The sequence below is a fragment of the Thermobia domestica genome, chromosome 3 (genome assembly GCF_964235325.1).
Source record: "Thermobia domestica chromosome 3, izTheDome1.hap1.1, whole genome shotgun sequence".
In the NCBI taxonomy this organism is placed as follows: Eukaryota; Metazoa; Arthropoda; class Insecta; order Zygentoma; family Lepismatidae; genus Thermobia; species Thermobia domestica.
In genome coordinates, this window is record NC_137456.1 from 323,114,115 (window position 1) to 323,137,960 (window position 23,846).

The 23,846-nt window shown below is 36.7% G+C and overlaps 2 protein-coding genes across 4 annotated transcripts in view; one reads left to right on the forward strand and one right to left on the reverse strand.

Moving 5' to 3' along the window:
- The window catches only part of LOC145681173 (uncharacterized), a 92,536-nt gene extending 69,799 nt beyond the window's left edge, over window positions 1-22,737 (forward strand). For all 3 annotated transcript variants that reach the window (XM_081752643.1, XM_081752644.1, XM_081752645.1), the window contains exon 2: window positions 9,595-22,737. In XM_081752643.1, coding sequence (XP_081608769.1) covers window positions 9,624-10,880 — 1,257 coding nt within the window. In that variant the 5' untranslated portion in view covers window positions 9,595-9,623 and the 3' untranslated portion in view covers window positions 10,881-22,737. The remainder of the gene's footprint in view (window positions 1-9,594) is intronic.
- Window positions 1-23,846, reverse strand: part of LOC145681174 (uncharacterized) — a 396,630-nt gene that overhangs the window by 236,364 nt on the left and 136,420 nt on the right. The gene's annotated exons all lie outside the window — the stretch shown is intronic.

The following is a 23,846-nucleotide window of genomic DNA, read 5'->3' on the forward strand; positions in this document are numbered from 1 at the left end:
AAATCCACGGAACGATGTTATTCACCACAAACTTACTTTCCTGGGGATCGAACCACGGACCCCACGCACTAGAGGTAAGAACTGTAACACTGAGCCAATGTCTCCTTCGTGAAATGGAATCAGTTGTAACGAGTGAATTAAACAACATATTGAAAATACATTTATAAAACCGTGTGGCTGTTCACCTGCTTCATAAACAGCGAGGAGGAGGAAGGATAAGTTGAAAACTGTCATTATTGCCCTCTTCAAGTCTTGCTACCTGTCAACTCCTTCCCCTTTCCGTGCGATGTACTGAAAAGAGGAGCTACAAAGTGTGACCTCATAGTGTCCTGCTGGAAATGGCTGGTTTAAGTTTCAATTAGGGATGGCCACAAAGTTCCGGTTCCGGCGGAACCGGTTCTCGGAGATCCTGTTTTCAGAACCGGTTCCAGACCTGGAGCCGAAAATCCTGTTCCAGAACCGGATCTTAGGAACCGGTTCCAGATCTGGATCCGAAAACCCGGTTCCAGAACCGGACCTTAGGAACCGGTTCCAGATGTGGATCCGAAAGTTCCCAAAGACCCGTAAAGGAGGCACAAAGTTCACCTTCAAAAAATACAAAGAGGACCATGCGCTTGTGCCCTCCCCGCCCAGACCCGCTTGTGCCCCAGAAAAAAAAATTTGGTCCACCAGTGGGTGTTTAGCCAAATGAGTTGGCCAGTTTGCCTGTTTAGCCAATGAGTTAGCCAGTTACCCAGTTTATTTAGCCAAATGAGACAAGCGGTCGCCGCCTGGGCGCCTATCTGTTGCTTCCACCATTTCATCTAGCATACTGTTCACAGTCTGCCAGCAGCTCGGGTTTAGCGTAGGGATGGTCACAAAGTTTCGGTTCCAGCGGAATCGGTTCCGCGAGGAACCGGTTCTTGGAGATCCGGTTTTCAAAACCGGTTCCGGAACCGGTTCCAGACCTGGATCCGAAAACCCGGTTTCAGAACCGGATCTTGGGAACCGGTACCAGACCCGGATCCGAAAAGCCGGTTTCGGAACCGGATCTTCTAGAACCAGATCCGTTCAGACCCGAAAACCGGTTCCACCAGGAACCGGTTCTGGCCATCCCTAGTTTCAATGCGTTTTAGTCTGACAAGGGAACCTTCCGAAAATGATAGTTGCAGTGAAAGATGTGACCTATGCCAATTGAAACAGCTGTAACAGAGATATTCATTCCCAAAAAATTAGCTGCCCATAGCAATAGGTTCAAGAAATATAAGGGATGGAAGTTCGGGAAACAGCAAGGTTGGACAAGGGGGAAAAGTGCAAATTCCGCAAAAAAGGGGGCACGGCAAAATACAATGCTGACAAGTGATGTATAGAAAGAGACTTGCCACAATAGGGAGCAAATGAAGGCCACCAGTGGGATTAACAGTGTTGCCAACTGCAAAGAAGTGAGTGCAATATTCAGTGTCAATCTGTCATGTAGAACATAAGATATGGCGTGTATAATCAGTGGTACAATCTAACAAAAGATAATAGTAAAAACAGAAGTGCGAAAATACGGAAAAACGAAGTTGGCCATAATGCGCCACATTTGATCACGAGTTGTGCATATTAGAATGAACAAAACAATAAAGCACCAACTATATAGGAAACCGACGTACCTAGAGTCGAAAAGAAAAACGAGTTCCAAAGTTGGCAGCACTGGCCATGAAAATCCAGACAAGTCTAATATAGTTAGGCCACTCGCTTCACAAAAAGTAAACTCCGGCAAGAGGCATTAGCCTTTGCATCATTTGTACATGCTCGCCCACATTGTACGTGCAATTGTTCGGTGAGACAATGGTCCAAACAGAAGATACATTTGCAGTGAGTGAGCACAGCGGAATACTGCCAATCCGTCACACATGGTACAATGATCGCCTGTGAATGTCTCGAAACAGTACTCTAGAGGTGTCGAAACCTTTGATGGTCTTTATATCACATATCCACACCTGAAGAAAGCAAACATAATGCTGATCTGCTGTGTGTTGCTGTCTGCAGTACTGTCACCGCCTATATGATATATCCAGAGTATCCCACCTAACTCTGCGACTGAAATATTTTCAAAGCGAAAAAAAAGTGACACATCCAGTTGTGCAAGAATGTACCCATGTCAGCGGGCGACAAACTTCTGTGAGATGCAAGTGCCCCCAAGTCCCCCATCATAGGGTCCCAGGGACCCCAACTTCAAAATTTCAAATAGCAACTTCGGTCGAGTTATATTTCTTTCGATAAATCTTGGAATATGCAACAACGCATATCAGAAATATTTACTATATGGGATTTCAAAATGGCCGCCAAAAATATCTGCTCGGTGACAAGAACAACGTGCATTTTCGACGGCCATTTTGAAACCCGTGCTTCATATAGCAAATGTTTCTTATAGGCGGTGTTGTATCTATCCAGAAAAATATCATCCGCCCCCTGTTCCCATTTGAAATGTTGGGATTGACCCCTCAAGCCTTATGATGGGGGCCCTGGGGGACTTGCTTCTTACAATGTTCTCTTGGCCCTCGACATGAGTACATTTCTGTGCAATTGGATTTGCAACATCTGTTTTCGCTTCGCAGCAATTTGAGATCACAATGTTCGATGCCATGTTAAGACACAACATATATTTGTGGCGGCCATTTTGAAAAACATGCTTCATATAGCAAGTGTTTCCTATATATGTTGTTGCACATTCCATGATCTATCGAGAGAGGTACCACTCGGTCCCTGTTGCCATTTGGAAATTTGAAGTTGGCTCCTGGGGCCCTATGATGGGGATCTTGGGGGCACTTGCTTCTCACAGACTTTTATCACCCCCTGATATTGGTACATTCCTGCACAACTGGATCCGTCACATTTTTGTTCGTTTCGCAAATCTTTCAGGTCACAAAGTTTGGTGGAACACCCTGCATCTTCCCACATACGACCCAACCATGACATAATGTTCACTACTTCTATTATCGGCTGTTGGCTCAACCCAACCATTTCATGTTCCCCGACGACATTGCCTCAATCACTCTAGCATTGATGCATTCCGAGTGATGCCTGTTGCCGGAATTTTCTTTTTGTGAAGCGAGTGGCCTAAGTATATTAGACTTGTTTAGATGTTCATGGCCAGTGTTGCCAACTTTGGAACTCGTTTTTCTTTTCGACTCTAGGTACGTCGGTTTCCTGCATATTCGGTGCTTCTTCTTTTGTTCATTCTAATATGCACAGCCCGTGACCAAATGTGGCGCATTATGGCCAACTCCGTTTTTTCCGTATTTTTCGTACCTCTGTTTTTCTATTTTCTTTTGTTAGATTGTACCACTGATTATACACGCCATATCTTATGTTCTACACGACAAGTTGACACTGAATATTGCACTCATTTCATATAATGCTCTTTGCAAAACATGTACTTTTCATTGCAGTTGGCAACACTGTTAACCCCACTGGTAGCCTTCATTTGTTCCCTATTGTGGCAAGTCTCTTTCTATACATCACTTGTCAGCATTCTATGTTGCCGTTCCCCCTTTTTTGCTGAATTTGCACTTTTCCCCCTTGTCCAACCTTGCTGTTTCCCGAACTTCCACCCATTATATTTCCTGAGCCTATTGCTATGGGCAGCTAATTTTTCGGGAATGCTCATCTCTGTTACATCTCTTTCAATTAGCATAGGCCACATCTTTCATTGCAACTATCATTTTCGGAAGGTTCCCTTGTGAGACCTAAAATGTACTATGCTTAAAGAAGATTGATTCGTCTTATTGTTTACGATTATTTAAATACCTGTTATTAGACAGACTACTTCTTTAACATCTGCATTTACTTTTCGAGTTACGAGTAACAAAATCAAAATCACCTGTAAAAACATCAGAGAACTTATTTTCTTTTTACTTTGTAAACGTTGACTTTTGATCAAATCGCTTCGTCAGAGTTATCTTGATTTGCTTTTTAGAATGTTAGATGTCGCTCGATACGGAAATTACATTACTCGTATAATTTAATAGGTGAGCTCTTCCCTTTTTCTTCTTCGTTCAATTTCCGTCCTTTTACATCAGGAAGCTCTTAACGTGTCCTTCCTCTCTTGTCAAGCATAGAAGATAAGAAACGCTGTAATGCAATGCGTAGAAGAGAAAATGTAGCTGTTAAAAGGGAGTTTTTCAAACCTGAGACGAATGAGTGGTGAGGGACGGTGGGGATGGCGTGTCCAGAGGTCCAGCCCTCCTGCAGCTATCTTAAGTTTTCTTGAAACTTCCAGTTTGTTTACATGTATATAGCAGTGTTTCTCAACCTAATTCCTATTACGACACCCATTTTATCACATCCTCTTGCCAACGACACCCCGTCCTTATAATTTCTGGTTTGTAATAAGCTTGTGTGGGATTTTTAATATACCTACTGCGGAGATCTCACGATATCCATCTATTTCTAGTACATTTCTTGCCATTACTTGCTATTTCCTCTTCTACATAGGGGACCGCGGTGGCTCAGTGGTAGAATGTTCCCCTCTGGTGCTAGGGGTCCCGGGTTCGATCCCAGCCCCCGCCAAGTAAACTTTGTGGTGGACAAACACCGTGTGCGTCGGTTTTCTCGGGGTTCTCCCGGTTCCTCCCACTTTCTTCATTCCACCATTTTCATTCATAACTCATCATCACCGTCTCCTTTAGCCTAACCGGCATAATCGTGGGACGTAAAACTCAAAGATTTCCTCTTCTACATAATAGTACATTGTAGAATCCATTTCTTTTATATAGTAGATATAGTAATTTTTCTAAAAGCGAATGGATTGAAACCAAATTTGGTCAGGTCATTCATATTACAAATATCAAACCCGATAGTGTTTCAAAATGGAGGCCGTTTGAAAATTTTAAAACTTCATTACTCTATTAATTTGGGGTCATATGATAAAAAATAAAATGATTTCTAATTTGGTTTTTTAAAAAAAACGTGCATAATTCTTTTAAAAAAAATATTGAGTATTTTAAATGACTTGATAATGTGCGTCACGAAGATTGAACCGGACATTGTCGCACTAGTGAAATCACACCATTCTTAGCTATCTCATTAGCTTTCAATTTTAATTGTCTTTCAATATGCAGGTTTTGTTGCATTTGTATTTTTCTGTGGTTTCAATATGCAATTCTCATTAGTTTCATATCGTACCTCTTTGATTTAAATTTATTTCTAAACAACTCTGACCTATTAAATGTTTATTAGACCTATTTTTTGTTGTTCTTAACAATATCTATAAAAGTCAAAATATGCCTATCAGAACAAAATTCAAAATAACATTTAAAAATATTTTCCGGTTTTAGGTTCTAATTATATTTATCTCTTCCGCTTATCTTCGTGACCCCCATGAAATCCTCTCGCAACCCCCCCCCCCCAAGTTGAGAAACTCTGCTATATAGAAAAAAGTAGTCCTGGATGTAAGCTTAACAGCCTGCCTTACTAAAAATAATATGAAATTTACCATTTTTCTTTTGCTTGTTTATTCTTAAGTGAAAGGAGATAACAAAATGCAACCTTACCACAATCATAGATGATGTTATTCTACAGCAGAAAATATGAACCTGATGAATGTTCGGTGTTGCATTATTATTTAATTTTAATAAATGTATGTTAAAACTATTTTGTTTATTACAAACCAAATACAACTATTATTTAAAAAGTAGTTCACAGCAAACCTAAACAACATGATAGGTAATTAAATGCAGTTGAGTTCGTTTTTCTAGTAGCTGCCTTAACTTAGATTTTGGGGGAATTGTTATTCTGGCAACACTGTAATTTCTATGGATGGCAACTAAGAACATTCTTCAGGTTCATATTTTCTGTTGTAGAATAGCATTATCTATGACTAGCAGCGTTCACCCCGCTTCGCTGCGGTCACCCCGGAACGCAATAAACTTTGTTACTTAGATAATTTTTACTTTTTCGCTTTCAAGTGATATGATAAAAACCATAGAAGATTGCAGTAAATCTTAACATTATATCGCCTGTCATTTATGTTAACCCGCCCCGCTTCGCTGCGGTCATCCCGGAAGTTTTCGCTTTCAAGTGATATGATAAAAACCATAGTAGATTGCAGTAAATGTTAACATTATATCGCCTGTCATTTATGTTAACCCGCCGAGTGACACGGTCATGCGGGTTGCATATAAATACGTTTATTTTTACCTATGATGAACTAACAAAGGATTTGTACGTTATGGACACTTGAATGGTCAATTATCTCAAGACACTGGTAATTAAAAATTAAAGTGATATGATAAAAACCATCTAGGGTCCAAATCCTAATAACCCCCCAAAAATAAAAGAAATTGGTTCAGCCGTATTAGCGTGATGAGGGAACAAAGGATTTGTGCGTTCTCTTTTATATATATAGATTGTGGTAAGTTGCATTTTATTATCTCCTTTCACTTATGAATAAACAAGCAAAATAAAAATGGTAAATTTTGTATGATTTTTAGTAAGACAGGCTCTTAACTCAAGTTAGCGCCTTCCCCCCAAAAAATATTCTTCTCCTCCTCCGTCTCCTAGTGTTCTGGCTACGGGTTAGGATAGTATATAGAGATAGTGAGCATTTTCCATCTTCCTACTTGAAAAAAATTTGAGCAACACTTTGTTGTAAATAATTTTGCAAGAGTTTTTGATTACACTGTTCAACAAATTTTGATCGAAAGTATGTAAATTCTTTGAAATTGCGATTTTGACATTCATTTAAGCATAATATGAAAGGAAATGATAATAGAAGAATTTTCTTAGCTCAGGTTGTGAAAAAAACGCCCTTGTACAACAGTAGCTGTATATATACAAATGTATTAATATTTATAGAACATTTAAGCAAAATCCTTGTAAAAACCTACATTTCACTCTTTTTTATCTATTTCACTGTGATGTGATAAGCTGGGGAGTTAAGAAGTACCCTAACCTATAGCTTTCTATACCCTTGTACTTCCTTTTTCAAAATTGCGCAAATACCAGTTTCACAGCGATACAGAAAATAAAGTAACCGTGGTCAAGTTAAACATTAACAATTCCGTAATAAAAATCAGTATTAACATCAAAACATGAAAAATATGTACAAATACCTTTTTGTGCAAGAACTACACTGTAATGTAGACAAAAGTTTCAAGTGATCCCTTGTACAGGATTATGTTTATTTTATTTTGAGCGTCTTCGCTTGGCTTGCCTTTCGTAGGTTACATCTGGAGCATCCCTTGCAATAGTCCAACAGTAGTCGGCCAATATGTTAGAACTCCACTTTCCCTCATATCTCTTCTCCATGGCTGCAATATCTTGATGGAAACGCTCACCATGTTCGTCGCTTACTGCTCCACAATCTTCGGGAAAGAAGTCTAGATGTGAATGAAGAAAGTGGAGTTTCAGAGACATATTGCAACCAAGATTTTCGTAGCACAATAACAACTTTGCTACAAGTTGTTTGTAATTTGTTGCTCGGTGTCTTCCCAAGAACTGTGAACAAACACTCTTCAAGCTTTCCCACGCAGCTTTCTCCTCACCTTGGAGAATTTCATCGAACTTGTGATCTTTGAATAGTTGCCTAATCTGTGGCCCTATGAAAACACCCTCTTTAACTTTGGCATCACTTAATCGAGGGAATTGTCCTCTTAGGTACTTATAGGCCTCATCCTCTTGGTTCATGCTCTTAACAAAACTTTTCATAAGACCTAATTTAATATGTAGAGGGGGAAGCAAAATTCGGTTACGATCTATCAGTGGTTCGTGCTGCACATTTTTCACTCCCGGCTGAAGAGTTTCTCTGGTACTCCAATCACTTTTGCGGTAATGAGATCCACGATCTCTACTGTCCCATTCACATATAAAGCAACAATACTTTGTATACCCTAACTGCATACCTAGCAACAGTGCCATTACTTTAAGGTCACCACAAACGAGCCACTGAAAATAGTAATATTTAATGGCTTGAAGTAAACGTTTCAAGTTTTCACAAGATTCCTTTATATGAACTGCGTAACCTACAGGAATTGAAGGAAGTTCATTTCCAATATGTAAAAGCACTGCCTTTAAACTCACTTTGGACGAATCTATAAAGAGCCTCCACTCCGTAGGTTCGTAATTAATTTTAAGTGCCCTCATGAGACCATTTACATCTGTACATGCCACAAGTGTGTCTTCCATAGTAAAAAATGAAGTGAACATCTCCCTATTCCGATACACTGAAATATTTACTTTTTCCTGCAATAAATTCCATTGCTTTAAGCGTGACGCTAAAATTTCGGCTTTGCTTTTCGAGAGGTCCAAGTCTCTGATTAGATCACTTAGTTCCTCTTGAGTAAGTCTATGTGGTTCACATGGAGGTTCTTCTACAACAAACGTAGGGTCCTTCGAAGTACTTCAGGAGCTTCAACTTCTTGATCATCATCAGAAAAAAGATCGTATTCTTTAGGTGAGTCAGGAACAGGTAGTCCTTCTCCATGTGGAACAGGGCGCATTGCAGAAGGAATGTTAGGATAGATCAAGGCCCGCTTCTTCTTCGTGGAAATTCCCTTCTTGACGGAAGGAACCATACAAAAATAACAGTCTCTGATGTGATCGCTTGGCTCCCTCCAAATCATGGGCACTGCAAAAGGCATTGAGCGCCCCTTCCCATTAATCTAATTTCTTAGATTGCTGGCACAAGTGTTACACACAATGTGGAGTGCCCAAGATTTATCTTGGTCTCCAATTTTACAACCAAAGTAATATTGATAGGCTTTTCTTATTAGTGGTGTTATAGTCTGTTTTTGTGAGGAAAATGTCACTTCCCCACACCCGTAGCAGAAACTATCCGCACTGTTTACACAATTTCGCGGCATTTTTGTTTATTGAAATCCTCAAAATTTCACTTGAAATATTTCCGACAACTATTTAAAAATATACATTCGAAATACCAGTATTTTGCGTACTTGTAGTTGTAATTTTATGTCCTGCACTACACAAACGTCACACCCAAAACGCTGATAACTGCACTAAACCTGTCTTTTCTAACAATAGCACAACACTACTGAGATAAGGAACACAATGAAACCAAGCGTTCATATAGTTTCTCCAGTGTTGCCGGATCAGTGTAACATTTTACCCCAAACGAAGCGAATATATTTATTTTTAAAGCGTTATTATTAGACATGCCTGTAAAACGAAAAGTAGAGCTAATATTCGAAAATAACTTTCAAATTCGTGATCAGCACCACAAAATCAATAAGAATTAGCTGATTTTGTTCAATTTACATTTTCGTTGTTGAACAGTGTTATTAAAGATCATTGAATTGTAAAATGAAAGGCACAGAGCAAAACTAGCAGTAGTCTATGAAACGTCATTTTACATAACAAAGTTAGTTTACAATACAGATTTTCCTATTGCATTCTTCCTTTATTTTTAGCGCTTGAATCTATTATACTATTCTATTTTTATTACTTGACACTATTACCAATATACCACTGTATGGGAATAGTCAGCTGAAAGTAAACCAGAAATGGACTGCTACGCTTTTCACTCTGTACCTTTCAAAAATTCCTGTAATTGTGTGAAATTCCAAATGTGAAATTATTTGAATCTGAATTAATTTAAATCTTTCTTTCTAGGACTGACTTGGTGAGGAATTCTTGGTGTAATGGGCACAGAACGACGTGAAAGCTTCACATTGTGGGAATACATACGCTACAATGTGGTACCACCTTCTTTTGTGGTGTTCTTCACAATTGCAGTACAGTTTTTGGCAGCCTGGGGCCGAGACGAGGACCATATAGATCCTTCGAGAGCTCTCGGAAACTCCTACTCGTGGAAGGTTGTGACTTTGTTCTCTTTGTGGGCTCTGTTATGGTTAAAGATACCTTCAAAGACATATGAAGGTCCTCCAACGCTGTTTGGGTATAAACCAACATATAGTGATAATGGTGTTCTTTATTACTGGGCCAGTCTTATAGGGTTTTTCATCATTCAGGCAAGAAATCCGAAATTTTCAGCTACTATGTTCGATAACATGTCTGAAATTTTAGGAACATTAAATATTCTCGCGTTTTTATTGTGTATAATATTGTTACTGAAGGGAAAATTGGCACCAGAATGCGAGGAGAAACTGGACAAATTCCCTCTAATTCACGAATTTTATCGTGGTGTCGAAATACATCCCCGTTTACTTGGTGTTGACGTGAAACAACTGACCAATTGTCGCATTGGGATGATGGGGTGGCAGTTGCTAATAATCGTCTTCTTCTTCGCTGGTGTCGATCGACACGGCTTCAACATGGGCTTTTTAGCTAATCTGCTTCTGCAATCGATATTTGTGGCTAAATTCTTTTGGTGGGAAACGGGATATTTTTCCACTTTAGACATTACTCTTGATCGAGCTGGCTACTATATCTGTTGGGGATGTTTAGTCTGGGTTCCCTGCTTTTATACTTTTTCATCGTATTATTTAGTAAAACATCCACCACAAATTTCCACAGCACTTGCTTGGATAATCTTTCTGTCGGGCATTGGCTGCGTTTTGCTCAACTACCAAGTAGATTATGAGAAAGAACATTTCAGAAAAACTGATGGACAGTGTACAATATGGAACAAAAAGGCTGAGTATATTGAAGCGGAATATAAAACATCAGAAGGAGTGAAAAAATCCAAATTATTAGTGTCTGGGTTTTGGGGAACAGCTAGACATATGAATTATGTCTTTGAAATTCTTTCAGCTTTGTGCTGGTGTCTTCCTGGATGGGGTTATGGTGTGTGGCCCTTCCTTTATGTTATATTTCTAACAATTCTCCTAGTGCACCGAGTGTATAGGGATGAAGATAAATGTGCGAAAAAATATGGTGAATATTGGAAGAAATATTGCAGTAAAGTGAAATATAGAATGATTCCTTATGTGTACTGAGAAAAGAAAGGATGAAAATTGCCATTTCTGTTTTGAGTGGAAGTGTGAGTTCAAAAGAAACAAGAAGATGGTACATAAGAATTTAATAGTGAGATTTCTTGTGCTAACGAAGTCATTCGATAAGTGACAACGGTTGAGTGTTGGGCAGTGAGTCTAAAAGCATTCGTCTGCATCAGCTTACAACCTTATTTATATGTTTGTGTACAGTCACCAGTAAAAAGAAAAAAAAAATACTATTCCTCATGTATTTTGCTAGTAGCTTCGGAACCGATTTCTTGTACCAGTAACTTCGATACAGTTTTCTTGGATGTACAGAAGTCATAATTCTGTAAATGTTATTAAAACCTGTACTCAAGTTGACCCATACGTGAAAACGTTGCATTGCAATAGAGTTTAGCGTACCTTGATACACCAAGGCTGTATGAGATGTAGACCTACAGTTTAACATGGAATCCGAACCACATGACCTTGTACCAGGAATCAAACCAGATCTCCCGCGCCGCCATACATATAAGTATGAGCGCGTTCAAACCTTAACGCCATATCCATGTACCAGGTCATTGTTGTAGGGATTACCACTTCCAATGAACATTTTCGTAACAAGAGAGAGTGAAGATTGTCTAATATTTTACTAAATAAACCTAAATTAATTCATAAGTGACAGTGAAACTATATAAAGCTAAATAATATTTTAGTAAATGAACCTGAATTCGTTAAGAAGTGGCTTCGAAACTATAAAAGATTGTCTAATATATTACTAAACATAGTTTACAATTGGCAGCGAATCTGTGTAAAATTGTCGAACAATTTACTAAATGAACCTGAATGAGTTTAAAATTGGCACTAAAATTACGTAAGATTGTCTAATATTTTATTAAGTAAACCGAAATTAGTTCATCAAGGAAAGAATGTCGCTTAATTATACAACGTTGTTTTAATTGTGTATTAAATACATAATTAATATATATAAGAAGGGAAGAAAAGCGTAACCCTGAGGCTTTTTGTTTTTAGAAATCAGATTAGTTATTTAACTGTATACATTATGATTTGATGTCAAATTACAATTTATTCAAATTTAAATTGATGTAGATTGACTTTCTACGGTAAATTTTGCTATTTTGCTTAACAAATCAAATTTATGCGACTTGTTAAGTCACCAGCAAACTGGGTATGCAGTCCATATAGTTTTCTTTGTCAATAACTTTGAAGCGAGTCTGCCAATTTTCTGTCGCATAAAGAGAGCGTAAATGCTCTGTATGGTTACTAAGGTACTATAACGTATGTCTTACTGAAGATGTGATGTATTCTGTCCGGTGCGAAATTTTCTCGTGACCTTCACTTGGGAAACAAAATCATTGAAAGCTGTTCTGCGTTGTAAATAGTGGTTTAAGAGGAGACAGGAGTGGATGCAGCTAATATGGACTAAAAGCTTTGATTTACCATTGGCTATAAACATTGCCAGAGTCATTACATTTAGGAGGATCGTGTGAGTAGATCATGTAGCCAGAATGAAAAAAAATAAAAACGTTTTCAAAATTTTTACTGAAAACCCAATTAGGAAAAGATCATTAGGAAGATCTAAGCAGAGATGGGAGGATAAATTAAGATGGATCTCGCAGAAACGGAAATACAAAATAGAAACTGGATACAGTTGTCTAAGAATACAAGTCAATGGAGAGTTTTAGTGACCGTGGCATTGAGCCTTCGGGTTCCATAGACCATAAACATTTTTCATTGTATAACTCAAGCCTATGATTTTTTAATAGTGTTTATATCCATGTTAAATTGAAGCTGTTTTGTTTTTCAGCCCTGCATAAACCATGAAACCATATTTAATATACCTGTAATATAACTTCTTCAATTCATAATTGTGCACTTTTAATGAAAGTAATTCTCACTATAGTAATTCCATTATACTTACGTTCTCTACTACGCCATCTGATAGAAAGTGGCATATGAAGAAGAATCAATTTGTTCTACGATTTTCTTGTAAGTTCCTCATAAACCAACCTAGGGATAAATGTTCAACCATTGCCTGGTAGTAACATGTTGCAGTATTGGAAGTTAATCTTTGAAAGCTTTATTTGCTAGTTGACAAGTTACCGCTCTACGATATGCTGATAAATCGTTTAGTTTGTTAACTTACATATAAAATTGTCAGAGATTCAATTCTAATGTTGCAACATATATTTGCTCATGTAATTTGCGCACCGTGTATTTTGCGCAACCTACTTTTTGAAGGATTATTTTGGTCTTTACTTCGCTACACGTATTTTACGAACAGTTTGCTTTTCAGCATAGTATAAATTCCACTACTGAGATCGATCAACTATCAACTACCCGTACAATGGCGTCTAATTAGAAATTACAAATAGATAATGCATAGTCCTAGGCCTATATACTTTATATCTATTATTTTTCTATGAGTGTCATAAATTTAATATTAATCTGATGTTACAGAATTACAATGAAATAGTAACAAAAGTACTCTATTCTTAATTACCTTATACTAGGATATAGGGATGGCCAAAGTTTTTCGGATTTCGGAAAAATTCCGAAATTTTTCCGGAATCGGAAATTTCATTTGCAAGATTTGGAAAAAATCCGGAATTCGGAAATAATACGGAATTTACATAATTCCGGAATTTGAAAAAATCCGGAATTTTTCCGACCGGAATTTTTACGAATTCCGGATTTTCCCGAAATCCGAAATTTTTCGAATTCCGGATTTTCCCGATATTACTTTCCGGATTTTTTCCGATTTTACTTTCCGGATTCCGGAAAGTAAAAATTCCGAAATTGGCCATCACTACTAGAATGAAACCCAGAGCAAGATTTCTACTTAAAATATCTGCATATTTTATGCAACCCTATGTTTCAGTGGACAGAATAAATTTAAAAGTGCGCAAATTACGTGAGTAAATTACAGAATTACTATCAGATGATCGTGCATACTACAGTTACCAGATGTAGGTGTATCCGGAACTTACCAGAAGATATAGAACTGTCTCTTGAAAGAGATTTTGTGGGATAGGTATAATCTTTTCTTTATGGTGACTGTACAACACAGAATTTTAAAAAAAATCACCAAATATATACCAAACAGAACTACTGAACTATATAATAAAGAAAAATTTTGAGAGAAATAAGGGAAAACTATGTATATTCTGTCTATAATAGGCTATACCAACGAAGAGATTGTATGTAACAAAAATTATTGTTAAGACTGAAAAATATGGCGCCAAAAGTCCCAGTAAAATGATTGGCACAGCGTTTTAATATCCTAAAGTTTATAGTTTAGGTGGTTTGTTCCAGTAAAACTGATAAATTGCGTATTGTTTTTATTTTAGAAACAAACAAGATATGGAATAAGGAAGGGATATGTGTTTAAGGAATAGAAAATTGAACTTCTCGTTCACAAGGATAAAATAGCTAGGGTGTTTGAATTGCGTATATTAACAAAGACTTATCTGCTGTTTGTTTCCGTAACCAATGCAATGCATTGTTATTTAGTAGCAGTGTTCGAAGTGTGTTTGAAGAAAATGAGGAAATAGCACCCGCGCGAGAAGTGATTCCGGATAGGAGACCTGGGTTCGATAACTGGTGAGAATATATGTGGTTCGAACATTATATTAAATTGTAGGTCCGTGTTTCGTATACTCTTGGCGCTGCAAAAGAAACGCTTAACTTTTTCGTGACTTGATTGATTGTTGAACTTCCAGTGTGTGTGTGTATGTCTGTAAATAGCTAGACAGACAAATTATTCCTCATTTTTACATAATTATTGCAGCTTTGAAATGCCGCTATCCGTTAACCAGTTTCAAGTAACGTTCGAGAATAAGGAAAATTTACTGACATTTTACAGGAAATTCAAAATTTCCATAAAATTCATCTCTGTATAAAAAAAGTATTCTTAAAATTCCCAAAATACCTTAATCTATAGGGATCTGGTCGACAGAGAATTGCCTGAATCTGAACTGCAGTTCTCTATCTAAATTGTGCGCAATGAATGCATACAATTTGGGATGGATATATTTGTATTCATATTACACAAACAAATCATACCGTACTTTGCTTGCAGTGAAACAATATTTCAAATTATGTAAATACCAATCGAGTAGAATGAAGCTAGGGAAAATAGGAGTCTTTCCTGAAATTTCCTCCAATTTCGATTGGATTGGGTTGGAGGGGCGAGGCTATATGAGATGCGGACCTACAGCTTAACGTGGAATTCGAACCAACATGAGATTCCGACGGGAATCGAATTCAGGTCTTCCATTCCAAAGGCGCGTACGCTATCACATAGCCACAAGAGATCTTTCATCCAATTTCGAAATTTCTTCTTTCACTACTACTTACCTTACTCATTAAAGCACACGATACTTTGTCACGTTGCAAAGTAATTTGTTAATAATTTGAAATAATCACAAAGTTTCAGTATGATATATAATTAAGTTATTTTCTTATAGCAGGAAGGAAAAATATAGGGTGATCAAAAAGGACTTTACAAATTTGAAAACTTATATTCATTTATTTATTTAGCTTAAAGACATGGCTTTGGTGTCATTTTATAGCAAAATACATCGTTTTTTTTTTTTTTTTTTTTTTACCTTATACCTAAAGAGATTCTCTCATTGTGCTCTCATTTGTGATGCGGTACACATCCCATTTGAAGTTACTTTCTTGCCAAACCCGCTGCAGCATTTCAGGTGTGAACTTGTTCAATTTGCGAGGTAGATCCTAGCTCTGGTTCAATTGCGAGGTAGCTGGTTTGAATTGCAACCATTTTCTCAACACACGCCAAACGTTCATGTGTGGAACGCCCGGCTGTCGAGAAGCACACCTGGTTGATTTTGCAGGACTGTTCACAAAGCTTTGTCTCACTTGCTTTATAACGTCTTCAGACGTACAGGGACGACCTGAAGATTTGTTGTGCCTTATCGAATATCCAGTTTCAATTAAACACTTTACGCCACTGATAAATAGTAGGCCTATAGGAGGATCTCTACCATACTTTGTACGAAAATTACGTTGCACAGTTGTCGCAGACTTGGATTCTTAAAACCAAAGCGCACAGCTAGCACGCTCGGGATTAGTAAGCTAAGCATCTTTGCTACAACTTCCGCTAGCGCTTGCGGTGGCTTGTTTCTGAACTAGTGTACTACGTGAGTCAAAACTTGAGGTATTTTGCTACAAAATGACACCAAAACCATGTCTGTAAGGTATATGAATAAACCAATTTAAGTTTTCAAAGCTGTTTTTGTCTGATACTCCCTGTATAATTGCTAAGAAGGAAATTCCTGGAAGAGAAATATTTATAAAATTTAGTGAGTTTGGAAAGCTTTGCTTCAGAGAGACGGTAACAAATCATACTTCGTTCTCATCGCAGTAAAACTCGCATTGAAATTATATCTAAATGCACATAATGAGACTAGGGGTACTTCGGGAAAAAATCCCCTTTTTCGAAATTTTCCTTTTTGTCGCCCTTTACCCATGAAACTAATAAGGAACATATTTTTTCCTACCCACTTCGAACACTCAGAGTGTTGGTTACTTCCTGCAGAGTTGCAGTTTTTAAAAAAATAACTTTTGTCATAATATAACAAAGAATTTTACATCTGAATGTGTTTTTGTGATACTAGCTAGTGATTTGTAATAATTATAGATTTCCTAAAAGAATAATCATGTATTTGCACAGGTACCTATTGTCTTAACTGGTGTTTTCAATGTTGTATCTGTGTGTATATATACATATAGAGTAAGTAAATAATATTATGTAACTTAACTGAAATTGGAATTTCAGGTATTTAATATTTTTGAAACAAGGGTTAGGATTTTGATAGCTGATATAACTTTATAATTACTGAAAATGATTTTGCAAATCTTTTTTAAAAAAATGTAATAATTAATTTATTTTTGATATAACATTTACAAAATTGTTATTATTATTATTATTATAATATTATTATTAATTCTAGTCTGACAATAGGATTATGTATGTGAGTAAGAATAACAGTGTATTTTATATTGTTATGTATTTGTTTGACTAACACAATTATTAACTATACTATAGCTTGACTGTAATGTCTGGAAGTCTTGCTAACACAATGCTGGTTCTATGCGTATGACATTTCACAGAAAGGACTGTAGTTGTAAAGAAAAAAGTAGGGGCGCACTTCGTTTTTGGCTGTGAGAGGAACTGGGATGCTACCCTTAGCAGAACTCTGTGATCAGAATTTTCATTTTATATTTTGGTTTTCTATCGTATATTCGGTTTGTTTGTTGGCAATAAAACAGGTTTGCAGCTAGGGGTGGCCAAGAGCTCAGCTCCCCTGAAATTTTCAGTTGTTTGTTGATACAGAATAATTCTAGTCAGCCCCTCTACTCTCCACAAATGATTACAGCGCTCTTGTTTTAGTGTTCTGGCTATGGAACTATCATGAAAATGTCTTGTACAGGCATATAAAACGGAAGAAATATACCAATTTCAGGTGTCCCAAACAAAGAAACGTTCTTAAAATGTATTAAGAACGCAGAAGAAAAATTTCGCAACATGCAAATTTGAAATTTAAGCAAGAAGATATAATATTGTGTATCCCAGTCAACCTTTCAAACCGGAAGCCCAAATATGCACAAGTGCCAATAATATAGGAAGGATCCCGAGCAGGCATTCGCTGCTGTAACATCTATGGGTTTTACTTATACTTCAAATAGAAACTTTGAAAGTCTTACTAGCAGGGCATTTAAATACCGCCAGTATGGTAGGGAAGTAGGTATTTTAAGTATGGTTTTAGACTATTTTATAAACATGTACTGTAACTACCTTTTTTTGCCGTATTCAAAGTTACTTTTCTTCAGGACTTGATGCGTATCGCAAAAAAGGCAATTGAATTGAAACAAATAAACTCGGAATACAAAACAAAACAATTTTTCCATTCTGTTGTCACATTAAAGAACACACTAAAAATTCCTTTGCGTGCAATAGCTACAAACAGAAGAAAACTAGCAGAAGATACATTTAAGGGATCCCCTCTGCTTCAATAACCCTTGAAAAAATTGTTGGTGGCTAAAACTCATAAATCATCATCATCATAATCATTATTGAAAAGTCACTTTGCTGCAACTGAGAAGGTTCCGTGCGCCACGGTCTTCAACTAACGTCTTCCACTTTATGTAGCAATTTTCTGTTTTAATACTCACCGTCATCAACTGCAACTGCTTTCGTCCTTCTTCTTCTTCTTCATTGCACCGTGACTTCTAACACATCCCTCATGATACAATTCCTTTTCAGCCAATGTCCCAACCAGTTTCTTTTCCTCTTTCTTATTACATCTTAAATTGTTCTCTTCTGCCTCATTATTCCTAACATCTCACTGTTTTCTTTCGACCTGATTCAGTCCATTCTTATCCACACGTACATTTCGAAAGTTTTTTTTTTACTAGCTTTTACGTAATGCCCATGATTCTCGTCCATAGTGTACAATCTTTAATACGAAATAGTTTATGACTCTTTATTCGAAGAACCGCAAAATAACTTTTTTCTTTTAAATACTTCTTTCGCCATTCCTGTCCTGGTCTTTTTTATTTATGCATATCGTGTCCTCAACAATAATACTACCCAAGTATCGAAAACTAGTCACTTGTTGTATTTTCTCCACGCCTACTTCTATATCTGACACCGATCGCTTCTTTCCAATCATCTTCCTTTTGTCTGTTTAACGTTTATTTTCATCCCATATTCTTCGCAGCTCTTCCTCAAGTTTCCTAGTGTCCAATTAAATTCTTTCAGATTTCGCACGAAGAGCCCTTTCATATGCAAACCGTATACACCTAATAGTTATACCGAAATACAGTCTTCATTATGTAGGACCTTCCTCACTATATCTTTTGGATAGATATTAAGTAACGTCGGCGACAGACAACACCTCTGTCCAGCTCCGCTTCCAATTCCATTCTCTTATGTCTTTTCTTCCTATTCTAACACTTTATTGTTCGCTCGTCGATCTTATCATTCCAACCCAATCTTCTTTAGAACTCCGATCAAAAGTTTCTAGTTCACTGGTCGAAAGCCTTTTCTAGATCAACAAACATAACATACACTTTTCTCTCTTTTTCTAAAAAAGTTGAGTTGAAATGGAAATGATCGAAGACCCATAAGAAACTCTCGTTATTTCCTCCATAACCAGTCTTCGTGGCATGTATCACATCACCTTTGTTGATTTTTGTCAGCAGCGAGACTGTAGAACGAGATCTACAATTGAAAGTGGAATCTGAAGGACTGTAGTACGTTCTATTCTCCCACCAGGAATCAAACTCCAGACCTCACGCGTTTGCCACTACATCAGGGAGACTATGTGTTGAGAAGGAGTATGTACAAGTGTAATGAGGTAGTAGTTTTTCTTATAGATTCCAGACTTTATAGTCAGGCTGTACATTAAAAGCTGAACATTTAAAAAACATCTCATCTGGAAATCTAGGCCTAACTACAGTTTAAACAGATTCTTCTAAACAAATAACTTTTAAAACAAGAAATTTGAAATAAATATGAAACCTAACAAATAAAGTGTACATTTTGAAAAAAACTGACTTATTACAAAATTTACAGTGAAATCTAAAGATACAAGTCGCCGATTACAGTTACTTACATTCGTTACAAAATGCTTAACGATTGTTTAACGAGAGGTGCTCACAAGATGAATCATGAATCAAAGTACATTGTTGAAATCTTAATAGGGTGGGAGGGGGAGAGGAAGCAAAATTAATATTCATTCCCAAGTAGCAAAAGTAGATCTTACTTGTTAAGAGAACATATGAATCAATGCTTTTGCCGAGCACAAGTGAATCAAGTCCAATTACCAAAATTGTGAGAAAAAGAGACAAAGTTTATAAGGGAATCAAGTCCAATTACCAACGTTGTGAGAAAAAGAGACAAAGTTTAGAAGGGAATCAAGCCCAATTACCAACGTTGTGAGATAAGAGACAAAGTTTGTACGGTACGTTTAAGGGCATGGAAAAGTATGAAGTTTATACGGTACACTTAAGTACTTAAGAAGTTTATATCGTTTTTTATGTTATAAGAGCCATTTACAATATCTAACATGAATCTTGTAAACTCTGAAAGGAGCTTCAGATAGAAAGCTTAAAAGATCAAATTTGTCCAAAATGACCCAAAATAAACTTGATTTCCTTGTGCATTGATCGTGCCATATTAAGAAAATTTAAGGAGAGTGCGTCATGAATTCTAGGGGATGAAGAGTGCCCTTCATTTAACTAACAGTTCTGTAAAATAATAGTGATAGCATTATGAACAGTGATAACGTTGATCAAACTGACAATTCCCTTAACTAAGCGTTAAAGCATATTTAACAATATGATAATTTTAATGTTTGTAAATAATGCAATAATAATAGTTTGCGTTTTCATTGATGAAACGAATGAGAGACTTACGACCCCCAAAAAAAAGTAAGAAATCTTTATAGTGAACCTTTTCGAAATTATTGCGTCTTGTAAGCCTACATTTGAAAAGGAAACAAATGAACCTAAGGCATTAAATTTCGAAAGGAAACAAACGTTGAGGGAATCAATCTTTAAATTTTAAAGTCGTATTTTTCTTTCACAACATAATAAAATATTGATTTTACTAGGGTTGTACTTGTTTCTCATCTATCGTTAACCAACAAATAGGTACGCTAACCCGCTACCAGATGTCAGGGTTATCTATTGTATGTCAGAGTAAATGGAACTTCTTCGAGTAATGACACATCAATCACTTTGAGAGCATTTGGGAATTATTTTGGATACTTTAATTAGCTAATTGTCTGTTTCAAGGATCTACATTGGATATTCTATCCTCGATTGGAGAATGAGTTTGTCATTATTCGCGCGACTTCTATTTACTTCTCATTTGTTTGTGTTGTTATTCTCTAGTTTTAAGTGCTGAGGAAATCATAATGTCCTGTCATGTCTTTGCATGATAAATTAGAAACTTTAAAAGAAAATGCAACAAGAAATCTGTAAAGAATGATTTTGAATATAGAAGGATTGATAAAATGAAAATAGAAGGATTGACTTGCCCATAGAAGGATTAAGAAGGATTGTATAGAAGGATTAAGCTCTGGCGATATCACCGTGGACTTGATTGGAATCACGTAGCTCACACCCCTTGCTGCAAGGGTTCGACAAGTGGCAGCATAATCTCGCCATCTTGTCAGTCGCAGCATAATCTCGTCAGTGTATTAACTACTTGCGAAACAGCACAAAGTCTTCAGAGTAAAGTTAGACGCATAGCACCGCTACTATCAATTAACAGTAAGCGAAGGATTGTCAGGTTTTGTGACTTACCATTATTGTAATTTGATGTATAAATAAAGTTTCGTATTTTTGTTAAAAATAACTGAGTTACCTTTAAATAAAGTTCATTCAGAAGTTTCATATATAATTCAGTTAGAATGTAATGTGTATTTGAACTGTGGTATTTATAGCTTTGCATACACTCAGTCCCGTGCCACTGGTTTCGCAGAAACAACCGTTCTGTTACGCCAATTTCGCTGGGATGAAATAGAGCATTCGTTCTACTGCCCAGTCAGTTCTTTCACGTTAGTAATTTTCATTTATTTTCCTACGTCAATAGCCAGTTCAACGATTTTGATTGGTTGCTGAGCTGCGGACCTGTATCAAGTATTTTTTTTTTTTTTTCAGCAAAGCTTATTCCGGCTTTCGTAATAGTGAGATCATTGTCTTGAGAGCTCAAGGAAAGTATTTTTAACTGACAAGTATGTGCAATCATTAGATACTTTAACTTTTCTCACCTTTTCACCCCCATAGCAGAACATGACGCGATCTGCGATTGATCGTAGAAAATTTGCCGCGCTTGTGCAGAAAAATTGCCAGAGTAAAAAAAATAGCCATCAGAAAAGTATAAAAACATGTCTGCTATGTGTAGATTTCTTAAATGCACGGACGACTCGCATAAATATAATTTGAACTGTTTTTTTTTTTTTTTTTTTTTACGTCACGTGAAGCGTATTTTTAACAATCACAAGTGTTTCTTCTGCAGAAAATTTTTGACTCACTAAAGCTCATCGCAGAAAGACAAAGAAAGTTCTGCTATTGGGCTTTTCACTTAACCAGTCCTTTTATATGAACTACACCTTCTGTGGACTTCATTGAAGCAAAATATTCTCCATGTATCCGTACAATCCTGGCATAATTAGTTGTTTCTTATTATTGTGAATGAAAAATGTTGTCTTATCACATTCCTAAAACAAGACGTCATTGTGTGTATACTAGATATAAACAATTGCAACATATTGTATATCAAAGTATAATGTCGGACGGAACTGATCGATCGCTTCGCCACTGAGTACTTCCACCTATTATTGTATTTACAGTATAATGTCCCGCAACAATTGATCCATCACTAATCCAGATTCTATATTTAAAAATAAGAAAGCAATATTTCAAGGAATGTAAAGAGTTAAAAATAATCAAAATCCTAACCCTAGCTATGATGCAAGTAGAAGGTAAATGTTTATTGTTACTTTTGAAATTGCTGTGATAACCTCAGGTGTTAAAGGCAAAGTTTTACGTTGCCTTTAAAATGAATAAATTGCACGAAAAGAGGATTTGAAACACAAACATGTATATAAACTGTGCAAATAATTTTACTGGGCACGATTATTTAGAAGATTGCAATTAAGACATGTATAAAATGGTTAAAAGGATACACAAATATGAGGATTTGTTTTGGATTACAATGCCTTAAGTAATGTACACACAAATGTTACTTTATATTAGGAGGACAAAACAGAAGGCTGAAACCAAAACATTTTGGCAATAAATCATAGTGGAAAGTGTCTCTGATTTGTTATTATTTTCCTAGTATACGTTTTCTTTAATGAAAAGTTTAATTTTAATGTCTCCTCCCACCCCTTAAAAAAATTCAGATCGCTAAATGCCTTGATTTTTATTAGTCATCGATCCTCAACTTATAGGAATAATCTACTCTCTGTCTAAGGTTGCCTCTTATCCCGAATCAGGTGTGAATCCCGAATTTTAAGAGGACTTTCAGTTCTGAATTACGTCTAAGAGGGACGCCTTATATGACAGGATACCAAATTATCCAAAATACTTATAAAATATGGGATAGATAGGAACATATTATGTGGCGAGACGCCAAATTACCCAAACACTTACAAAATATGGAACTGGTGAGGATGCATTATATGGCAGGCCCAGGGACGCCAAATTATCCAAAACACAAAAATGGAACTAATAGGGAAGCTTTGTATGGCGGAAAGACAAGTTATCGAAAACACTTACAACATATAGGACAGATAAGAACACGTTATATGGCAAGATGCCAAATTATCCACAAACAAATTAAAATATGGGACAGGGACACACTATATGCCTGGATTCCAAATTATCAAGATTTAGAAAATATGGGACAGATAGGGATGAATTTCGTTCGTGAAGGGGTTTAACTTGATTTTTATAAGTCTACAAGAGTGCAATTTAAAATGTTTCGTTTAACGTTATACCGTGCCACTCATTTGAACTTACACCATTTTCAAAAAATTTATATATCTGTTAATATAAGGAATTCAGCTTTGGAGTGGGCAGCAGCTCTACCATTACCACACTGAGGTTCAAGATGATTGACATCGGCAAGGCTCAGATGTGGACAAAAACAGGCAAGAACAGGAGGTCTTCTATGGCTGTTTCATTGTGAGATGGAAGGACCTGGGACACCATCACTTTCTTCAGTCTTTAGAAAACAACATCGTAAGAGAAACAAGAAAATGTAATATTAGGGAATACGACACCACTGTTACACATAGGGTCGTTCCCGGCAGTGGATGGAAACAAAGCAGGGTCTCCTCGGTCGTCATCAAACGAAACCCCTGCAGGATAGGAACCTGGAATGTGCGATCGCTGTTACAGTGTGGAAAACTGGAAAACCTG